The 11,153-nt window shown below is 42.1% G+C and overlaps 1 protein-coding gene across 3 annotated transcripts; it reads right to left on the reverse strand.

Moving 5' to 3' along the window:
- Positions 1-1,921: 1,921 nt before the first annotated feature.
- LOC113064230 (uncharacterized) lies at positions 1,922-9,238 on the reverse strand. Of its 3 annotated transcripts, XR_003278791.1 has the most exons (3): positions 9,083-9,238; positions 2,455-8,640; positions 1,924-2,012 (listed from the first exon to the last, which is right to left on the reverse strand). XR_003278791.1 is itself a non-coding variant. In XM_026234890.1 (2 exons), exon 2 carries the CDS (start codon positions 8,425-8,427, stop codon positions 2,656-2,658), a length of 5,772 nt encoding a protein of 1,923 aa, XP_026090675.1. In that variant the 5' UTR covers positions 8,428-8,640; positions 9,083-9,238; the 3' UTR covers positions 1,922-2,655. The 3 variants fall into 3 exon arrangements, 1 of the variants encoding a protein (XP_026090675.1); XM_026234890.1 differs by having other exon boundaries at positions 1,922-8,640; XR_003278792.1 differs by having other exon boundaries at positions 2,455-9,238.
- Positions 9,239-11,153: the final 1,915 nt, after the last annotated feature.

Genomic DNA, 11,153 nt, shown 5'->3' on the forward strand with positions numbered 1-11,153 from the left:
AAAGTCTAAGGATGTTTCTTTTAATAATCTCTCTTTCTGTGTGTGTGTGTGTGTGTGTGTGTGTGTGTGTGTGACAAGGGTTGGTTGTTTGAGTGGTTTTGTGGAATTTCTTTGCCGAAGCTTAAAAGATCAACAGGTTATTGATTTTATAAACATATATTTGTGTTTTCTTTAAGGGGTGTGTGAGAGAGAAAGACGGCCCTTACCTCACAGTGCGTATCACATTTCCGGGGCCAGTTTCCCCTCTCTGTGTGTGTACAGTGCAGATCTCCTGTCCCCGCAGCACCAGAGCGGCAGTGAAAGCGAAGTCCTCCTGGGGCAAATCCTCCGCTATAATGACAGATCTTTTTACGAGGTGAAACTTCGTGCTAGGTGGCCTGTCTTCACACTGAAGGGTTTCTCGTCTTTCTCATCTGAGCTCTCACAGACAGAACTCACAAGTCTTTCGGACTCAAACCAGCCAAATTCAAGTTTACTCTTAATCGGTCTTCCGTGGAGGACAGCGTATTTGTTTAATGATTCAAGACTTGAGGAAAGGCATAAAAAGCTGTGAAGTGTGACTTCTCAGACAAACACTTTCAAACAAACAGTTTCGTACAAGCAGACCACAGACAAAGACTAGTAGAGGATGAAGAGGCTATTAAACATGGTCTGGCCTTCCTCTAGAAAAATATTTTTGAAGCAGAATCACCATGAACGCAGAAATCAAGCAGAAGATCAGGGTTAAACCAGTTCTGTGTGTATTAGCGGAAAGCTGGGATGGAGGCCAAAAAAAGCACTCTTACTTTCTCAGTTGCCGTTTTAACAATTACTGTACAGTACTCAGGAATAGTCTGAGAAACACTGCTGTTATAATACCCAGAAACACCATTTCTTCAGTGGTGAATGAAAGATAATGATGAGTTGGTTAATTCCCCCTACAGCATATATATATATATATATATATATATATATATATATATATATATATATATATGAGTTTAGGGATCTGAGCAAAAGATCAGTCTTAACCCAAAAATCTCTGTGCTTGGTTTGTATTTCACCATTCAAATAGCCTCTTTATGGTATCTCTCAATTTTTTCTCTACCTTAATATTTTTTCTTTGTCTGTCTCTGATTATTCATTAGACATTTTTAAAACAGTGTGTCAAGTTAAAAGAATTAAAAAAAAAAAATCCATGCAACGCTGCTCATCAATGTCAGTTCTAAAAAAGTGGACCAATCAGAAGACCCTGGAGGCGGGGCAAGTGTTGTGAGCTTTTGTTTACAGTAGCAAGTTGGCATGGCAGCCAACTTATTTTTTATTTGTCAGCAACAGGAGGCATTCTGAGCTGCGCTTTTTAAAACCATTCTTCAGCGCTGCATCTCACATTTTAAATGCTAAGACGCGTTCTGTGTGAACTGCCACTTAGTGTGCTCTAGTGACCCTGAGGCGGCCCAATCCCTTCTGATACCCTTGGAGGGACGTCAGCAACCATCTCACTTACCTCATTATCTGCCACCCTAGAAAAAGAGTGGAACTGAAGAAGTACACGCTGCACCTTTGAAAAAAAAGCAAATGTTCTAGAAATAAAAAATTCTGGTATTATGAATCACACTCATGTCCTTCCAGGACAGTATTACGTTCTTCTTCCTTGGAAAACAAAAAGAGAAGTGTCTTCTGAAACCATACAATCGCTTTGTGTGAGAAACATGCCGAAATTGAAAACGTGCAACGGTAGATTTGACGTCAGTGACAGCAAATGCAATAGGCTTGCAGCTTTAGCATTCTTCACTATTTCTCTTTCTGTGTTCCAAAAAAGACAAAAGCAATATGGTAATGAAATGACATTAGGGTAAGTGTTAATTAGTTTTATGGACTGTATTGCTTGGTTCTGACTTAGTTGGGATCATCACGGGGCATCGGTAAGAATGCACAAAAGTCCAAAGTCCAATCACAGTTTTAATAGAAGGATCAAGCCATCAACATACTCAGGGTATTGCATGAACATTAAGGTTGTGTGAGTGTGGTTTCTATAATAAAACAGAAATATAAATAATCAGTTTACGGTAATAACTGATATACATTTTACTCAAAATAATAGATGCGTGAGGATACATGACTATAAAATGTAACAATTGACTATAAATAGACACGTGACTATCGTCTTATAACCATATCCCAATCCAGTGTAATCTTCACAATCCACATAAATATGGCTTAATAACATCTGTAAATTATAGAGACTAAATTAAACATATGGAGAAATATGAATCGTTATGATTATTCACGTTATGATTATTCACATATACAGCGTGCATCGGAACACACGTGCAAAGATAATGCACACAGTCTACCGCTAACATTAGCCTCACGGCAATCCAAAAACACTCAACGTCTGAACGTTTCAACCCATAATACAACAAATAGCAATATAAAAAGATTAAAGACAGTATGAGTGGAAATTAAACTTACTTTCAAAGTTACGCACACTCATCTATGGCTTGAATACACGCGAGCCCTCCACAGCCTTCAAGCGAAACATAAGTTGCGTCAGACTCTGGGGGCGGGACTAAGTTGCGACTGTCAATCATTCACAACGCACCAATAAGAATTAACCTAGAGCCTTTTCAACAGCCGCCCCAATTTACATTGTAAATTCTACTTAGAAAAGGCTTACGAGTCTTTGTTATCCTCAGGTAGAGGTGGCAAACAGATAAGTTTACTCACTGGTCGGATGTATTTCCGACCCTGCACTTGTACTTCAGCAGTTCTAATTTTCCCATCAGCACCGGGTACTGTGGCTGAGACCTTGCCCACTGGCCAGAGGGCTCGAGGCAATTGCTGATCCACGATCATCACTACTGTCCCGGTCTTTAGATCTTTGCCAGTCTCAGTAATCCACTTTGCACGAGTTTGCAGTTCAGGCAAGTATCTCTTGATGAAGTGGGCCCAAAAATGGTCGGCAAGGACCTGGCTATGTCTCCAGCGTTTTCTGCTTAGTAATTCGGACTCAGGGTATACAATTTGGGGTAAATCAGGGTCTGGCCGCCCCAATAACAGGCTGTTTGGTGTGATGGGGTCAACATCTGCTACATCCGATGACACGTAGCCCAGGGGTTTGGAGTTTAACATGCCTTCGATCTCTGTAAGCACTGTGCTAAGCACTTCCTCAGTTACATGTTGGGCTCCAAGGGTAACATTGAGAGCAGATTTTAGAGACCTGATCTCCCTCTCCCATAGTCCACCAAAATGAGGAGCTCCAGGGGGATTGAATTTGAACTGAATTTTCTGCTTTGCAAGCTGACTTTGCAGATTGGGTTGCATGGCCGCAAATGCTTCTGATAGTTCCCTTTCTCCTCCCTTGAAGTTGGTTCCCTGGTCAGAATAGAGTTCATGGGGAGTTCCTCTGCGTGCAGTGAATCTGCGTAGGGCCATGAGGAATGAATCAGTATCAATTTTAGGAAGTAAATCAATGTAGACTCCTCTGGTCGTCATACATTTAAATATGATCCCCCACCGTTTCTCATTGCGGCGGCCTACTTTGATTGTATAAGGCCCAAAACAGTCAACACCTGTCGAATAAAAAGCTGGGCGGTAGAGACGGAGTCGGGCTGGTGGTAAATCAGCCATTTTTGGCACTTCAGGCTTTCCACGCCATTTTTTGCATTCACGACACTGATGTTGGTGCCGCCGTACTGCTTCTCGCCCTCTGATGATCCAATATTTACGGCGTAACTCAGCAAATACTCTTTCTGGGCCAGGATGATGAAGTTTTTCATCATAATGTTGGATCAGGAGTTGACTGAGTGGGTGTTTGGGATCAATGATAATTGGATGGACAGTATCTGGCCTAAGTAGCTCACTACGTCGCAAACGGCCACCAACTCTTATGAGCCCAGTAGATTGGTCAATCTCCGGTGCAAGTGAGACTAATCTGCTGTTGGAAGGCAAAGATTTACCACATGTTAATGTATCAAGTTCAACTGGGAAACACATAGATTGGGCTTGTTTCAAGAGTGATATCTCAGCAGCTACGTAGTCTTGGGCGGATAAATCTCTTGTCTGATTGGCTTGTTTTAATTGTTTCTGTGCTTCATGTTCCACCAATTGATCAAAACTGTGGTATGATGAGAATTCTTTAATGATGTCGGAGAAATCTACTGTGGTCAGGCTGCAGAAAGTGACTTTCTCCTCTTCATCTGTACTGTCTGTGACCAATTCCTCCGTGTCATTAGACCAAGTACTTGGGTCTTGCCACAAAAAATGTGGTCCTTGTTTCCAGTGACTTGGCACTGAGAGTTGGTGAAGTGTTTTACCATGGGTAATGTCATCTGCAGGATTGTTTTCAGACTTCACATACTGCCATGACTGAGAAGCAGTCAGTTCCTGAATTTCTGCAATCCTTGTGCCCACAAACACTTTATATCTGCATGAATCTGATTGAATCCAAGATAAAACTGTCTTTGAGTCACTCCATAATGTCACCTGTTGAATGTTCAGGGTGAGTTCCTTTTCCAGAAGTCTTGCCAATTGGGCCCCGCTAAGTGCTGCACAGAGTTCTAGCCGAGGAACAGATAACTGCCGCTTTGGTGCCACCCTTGATCTTGCTGTGATAAATGCAACCTCGACTTGGCCTTGAGGACTCTCGGTTCTAAGATACGCCACTGACCCATAAGCATTATTAGAAGCATCGCAGAATATGTGGATGTCTCTTTTGCACACTTTAGAATCCAGTTCTGCACTAGTGTAGCATCGTGGTATAGCAATCTTGTTCAGGTACTGCAATTCTGCTTCCCATTCAAGCCAGGCTTGCAAGAGGTCACTTGGTAGCAATGGGTCATCCCACTCTCGTTTTTTATCCCACAGTCTTTGTATCAGTACTTTGGCTCTAGTTGTGAAGGGAATAATGTAGCCTAGTGGGTCATACTGACTAGCTACGACCTGATAGATATACCTCATTGTTGGAACTTGTGGTTCCTTCAGACGAGCTTTGTAACCAAGTGTGTCTGCTTTGCAGAGCCAATGTAGACCCAAGGTGGATACAGAAACATCCCATTGCTTTTCAGTAAGCCAAAGCTCATTTCGCTCAGATCTGGATTCTTCAGGAAGGTGTGCAACGACAGAAGGAATGTTGCTAGCCCATTGTCTTAACTCGAACCCACCAGAAACTAAAAGAGCTTGAATCTTATTCACCAGTTCAGTCGCTTTGTCAGTAGAAGTTACACTCTGCAGGAAATTGTCCACATAGAAATGGTTTTCTACAGCCACACGTGTCTCTTCCCCTGGAACAGTGTTCTCTTGGACATGTTTTAGGACGGCAAATGTTGCACAGCAGGGGCTGCATGTAGTCCCAAAAGGCAAAACCTGCCATTCATAGACACTGACTGGTGTATCACGCTGCATGTTTCTCCACAGAAATCTGAGAAGTGGTTTATCCTCTGGGAGCAGACGAATCTGGTGAAACATGCCCTTGATATCGCTTGTGATGGCAATTGCATGCTCTCTGAATCGGAGTAACACTCCTAGTAAAGTGGAGGTGAGGGTAGGCCCAGCTAGGAGGTACTCATTGAGGTTATGGCCTTGGTACTGAAAGGAACAGTTGTACACCACTCTGTGCTTTCCATTATGGTGTACCATGTGGTGCGGTATGTACCATGATTCAGGGCTTTGATCAACTGCTTCAGCAGCCAGCTTGACAACATAACCAGATTGATCCAGCCTTTCAATTTCCTGGTTATATGCCTCTGCATGTTCAGGACTTCTGCTGAGACGCCTTTCTAATGCTCTTAGGTTGGGGAGAACAGACTCTTTAGGCGCTTTCAATTCGGGCATGTCCCTTTTTCGCAGAAGTGGTGTAGCATAACGAAACACTCCATTTATATTTACCCTTACAGTCTTGGTCTCAAGCAGAGTGATGGCCTCCTGATCACAACGTGAGCGTGTCACCACCTTCTCATTGCGATATGGTAGTATGTCAAGCTGCCAGAGTCTCTCAACATGTTGCAACAGCTCTGATGAGGTGGAAGTCACAGATGTGAAAAGGCATTGATGCTCTGGGATTTGGTGCTGGAGTACATTGGCTGGCCCTTGCAGTGTCCAGCCTAATCTGGTCCTTATAGCAGCTGGCCCGCCTGGTGGGCCAAAGTGAACTGGCTCCATGGGGATGATTAAATGGTGATGATCAGAGCCTATAAGCAACAATGGCTGAACCTGAGAAAAGGCATGAAGAGGCAGCCCTTTGAGATGCTGGTATTTCCTTTGCAGAAGGGTAACTGGATGTGAATGCTTGGCCAAGCCGAAATTCTCAGCTGTAAAGGCACCAGTTATCTTGAACCTTTTGCTTGGCTGAAATGCTGGGGACAGAGTGAAAGATACTTTTGCACCTTGTATGACTTGGGTGTCATGTCGAACTGTTCTCAAAGAGAGGGTTTCAGTCTGTCCATTAAGTTTAAGCTGCTGTGCTGCACCATGAAGCAGGATTGTACGTTCAGAGCCATCGTCCAAAATAGCATAAGTCATAATTGAATTTTTGCCATTACGCAACAGCACTTTACAAATTTTCAGAAGGACTTGGCTGCCACCTGCTGGACGATCTAGGTATAGCATCTGACTCTCTTGGGATCTTTCATGGTTGTGCTTCATCTCTGTTGATTTGCTGTTGATGTCATGCAAAACAGTTAGATGTTTGCCATTGCAAGTTTTACATGTGGCTTTCAATCTGCACTGAGCTGCCTGATGTTTCCGTCCACACCTCCAACATCTCTTATTTGACTTAATCCAGTTAGTTTTGAGCTCACTGGTTAGCTGTGTGAAGTTATTGCACTGGTTAAGATAGTGGTGATTATTGTCACAGTAATGACAGTACACAATTTTGCCAGGGTTTTGAAATTCTGATGATTTTGCAGCTGGAGGGTCTGCTGACTGATCCACACCATGCAAAATGGCTGTTGTCTGAAAAGTGTGCTTACGCTGTCGCGGAGCTTCTTTGTGCTGACTAATTTGTCCCCTCATTTCACTAGTATAGAGTTTACAGTCGGTGGGCTGCACCTGCAGCTCAAACTCAAGCCAGTGTGAAAAGTCGAGCAGGTTTGGAATTGGGTTTCTGAGGGGGTGAACATACCTCTTGAAGTTAGCCTTGAGATCATGAGGGAGTTTAGACATGAGTCTTGCCACGTGTGAACCACACTGCAATTCAATAGCTCCCTTCTCATCCAGCTGGTCAAGCATACCCACTAATGCTCGAACTCTGAGGGCAAACTTACGAAAGGCCTGAGTGTCACCACTGCGAATATTTGGTCCGTCCATCAAGTCAGCAATTTTCTGCAACGCCAATTGATGCGGCTGTCCATAATGTTCAGTCAGCGATTGCATTGTTTGGGTGTATGGATAACGAGAGTTGCTGTAGGAATCAGCAATTAAAAGGGCCTCTTCAAATTTCAAATGCTCAAGCAGAATTTGATATTTAAACTGTTCAGTAGCATCGTACGGCAACAAATTGTCAAGAGATATTTTGAGTCTAGCAAACTGTCGTGGGTCTTCCACTGTGAAATCTGGTATTGAAGGGCTCGGACCTCTGTAAATGCTCTCTCTGGTGGGAGGAGAATGAGTGCGCGGAACGAAGTCTCTAGGATGATAATGTTGTCTTGGGTGGTAATCAATTTGTTCTCTGAATCTGAAGTCAGCTGCAGGGGAAGGATCACGTATTTGTGGCTTTGGTGGGATATGTCTTTGGTCATGTGCATAGCTTGTGCTTTGTGCAGCGTGTACACTCATCTTGTGCTGAGATTGCAATGTACATGGATTTGGTGAATTTGGTTGATATCGCACATGCCTGTTCTTTGATGTGGGCTGCAGTTTCATTTCTGAAAGTTCACCTGACAAATTAATTTCACAGTCTCGCTCCTCATCTTCTGACTCTTCCTTTCCATCATCCATAACTGGTTTTCCAGTCTCTTTAGAAATCTGATCACTCATTTGAGCTACTGCTACCTTGCTTAGACGTGGAGTTGGGACAGGAGAAGGTTTCTTTGCTGCCTTTGTCGATGAGTGAGTGCGAGGAAAAGGCACAGGACACTGTGATGAGTCTGTTTCCTCCCTTTCAGAGGTGTGTTGCAGGTCCTCAATGGTTTTATGCAGGCGTCTGTTCTCTTCTCGTAGCTGCCAAATCACTGTTTGAGCATCTTGTGGTTCATACTGATCTCCAGTATCCTCAGTAACATCACCGCGGTGAGTAGCATGCCAACTGGTGAAGGGTGTCATCCCGACAGCACCCTCATTTCCTGACTCCCGGCTGTGGCACTCTGTTTGCATCCTGGAAGTAGGTGAATATGTATGCTGGAAGCCTCTGTAATCCACCTCATAATCTCCCAAGTGGCGTGGGGGCCGTGATAATCGTTTACTACGGACTTGAGGCTCATACTGTGACTCTGAATGGGCTTTGGACATCTTAACCTGTGGCAATCACCGATCCGGCTCGAAGGACCAATGTTAATTAGTTTTATGGACTGTATTGCTTGGTTCTGACTTAGTTGGGATCATCACGGGGCATCGGTAAGAATGCACAAAAGTCCAAAGTCCAATCACAGTTTTAATAGAAGGATCAAGCCATCAACATACTCAGGGTATTGCATGAACATTAAGGTTGTGTGAGTGTGGTTTCTATAATAAAACAGAAATATAAATAATCAGTTTACGGTAATAACTGATATACATTTTACTCAAAATAATAGATGCGTGAGGATACATGACTATAAAATGTAACAATTGACTATAAATAGACACGTGACTATCGTCTTATAACCATATCCCAATCCAGTGTAATCTTCACAATCCACATAAATATGGCTTAATAACATCTGTAAATTATAGAGACTAAATTAAACATATGGAGAAATATGAATCGTTATGATTATTCACGTTATGATTATTCACATATACAGCGTGCATCGGAACACACGTGCAAAGATAATGCACACAGTCTACCGCTAACATTAGCCTCACGGCAATCCAAAAACACTCAACGTCTGAACGTTTCAACCCATAATACAACAAATAGCAATATAAAAAGATTAAAGACAGTATGAGTGGAAATTAAACTTACTTTCAAAGTTACGCACACTCATCTATGGCTTGAATACACGCGAGCCCTCCACAGCCTTCAAGCGAAACATAAGTTGCGTCAGACTCTGGGGGCGGGACTAAGTTGCGACTGTCAATCATTCACAACGCACCAATAAGAATTAACCTAGAGCCTTTTCAACAGTAAGTAAATGACTGAAATATGCATTTAAGAAAAAGATAGAGACTGTACAGAGGTTATGCTCATTGGGATCTCTTTGTTGTACTAGAGATTCAGTTTTGTTGAAGCATTTTATGACAGTTGGATCTAAGTGGACAACTGACCATTCAGGAAACCACATTACAGTGCTGGAGACATTCAGGATGTGGAAGCTGTGTGGGAGAAGTCCATGTGGTCAGAAAGGGCTTGAATAATCCACAATACCAACCGCTGGCAGAGTTAAAGTTCAGTGTAGCTCTACAACATGAGTTGATCTGAGAGAACCAGAGAGACTTTTCAGTGGGAAACCGTTCGCTTTTGCAGGATCAGCGGAGAGCTCATCCTGCTTTTGACACTGAAATCAGAGAATCCTCTGGAGCCACTGATCAAGAATCAAGATTTCTCTAAAGCTAAAAAGTCAAATTTATCACAAGATTCTAATTTGATGTAAAATATAACTACAGAGGTTATGCCTCCACAAAAAGACAATCACATGTGGTCTGTGATGGATACGTCTCTTATAGCCCGCTTTTAATCTTTGTTCTGTGGGACGTCCTGGTCTGTGTGTGCGTGCTTGTGTGGGAAGACAAATGAGAATGAGATGAGAGCTGTCATTGTGAACTTGTAATCAAAGAGAGAGAGCTGGAGAGAGTCCAGGACTGGGAGTCAGATACAGTATATCACAGAATGTTGCATCAATGCTTTCATTTAAGTCATTTACCTTGATTGATTTGATTCTTCTCAAATCTAATGCTTCTTTGCCTCCGGCCTTGTCTCATCATTTATCTTTTTCCAGTCTGTGTGCTTTTCATCTTTCTAGACGATAAAAGAATGTTCTTGAAATAACTAAAGAAATTCATAAAAGAAACAAAAAATAGACAATTGTAAACACAACAAGAGTATGAGAATGTTAAATGAATGTGGAAGCATAGGTCAGATCATTTGATTTACCAAAGAATTTGACTGGAATTTGACATATTTAAATCTCTGGCTTTGATCACAGGTTTCAGTGTCTTAGCATGGTTGAGTTTTCTTTGGAAATGCTAGAGGAGACACGTGAGAGTCCTCAGGAGAAAAATCAAAGAAGCAGGAGATTTAGGAAAAACTCTCCATTTAATCTCATCACCATGAACAACTGACATACCAGGGATTTTATATATCAGACGCTTTAGGCCACTGCAGGGATCACGGTTGTTAGGCGGTTAGCCAGAGAGGTGAGCCGCGACCCCAAACACGCCACCACATGCACACAAACACACAAAAACAGACCTCCATCAACAACCTGCTCTGTATGCTTGAAATAACAGAGCAGTGCGAAAAACCACAAACTTCCCTTTCAGGCATATCCTTCATAAAGGTCAGGATCAAAGAAAGATGCTTTTACTTGAAGCAAAATGACTTAAGATTTTGTCTTGTTTTCTGAAAAAAAGAAGCTATATCTGCCTATATAAATTTAGCTTTTTTGTCTCAAAACAAGAAAAACATTTGACATTGGGGTAAGAAAAATTATCTTTTTTGTTTTACCTTTGAATTAAGATTTTTTTTTTCTTATTCCATTGTTTTAAGACCTACGACCAGACGAGAAGACCTAATATCTTAAGTTAATTTGCTTCTCAAGTAAAAGCATTTTGATGTAACAGTGTTCAGATATTTGTACTGCAAAGAAAAGGCAAACATAGTAAAAACACATTTTTTTTGCAGTTTTTTTTTAGAAACAAGTGCAAATCTATAACTGACAAATCAGGCAATGGCAATTGGTTTTTACATGAAACATGCATAAATAAAATAGCACTGAATTCCAAAATATCAGAATATCTACCGAGACAGATAAAGATGTTTAACCACCGGACACACAATTAAGCGTGTACATATTTGTTTAGACCGTGTCTACAGT

This window comes from Carassius auratus, chromosome 4, assembly GCF_003368295.1.
Source record: "Carassius auratus strain Wakin chromosome 4, ASM336829v1, whole genome shotgun sequence".
In the NCBI taxonomy this organism is placed as follows: Eukaryota; Metazoa; Chordata; class Actinopteri; order Cypriniformes; family Cyprinidae; genus Carassius; species Carassius auratus.

Coding starts and splice junctions, on each gene's coding strand:
- LOC113064230 (XM_026234890.1), bottom strand. CDS start 8,427: ATGTCCAAAGCCCATTCAGAGTCACAGTATGAGCCTCAAGTCCGTAGT.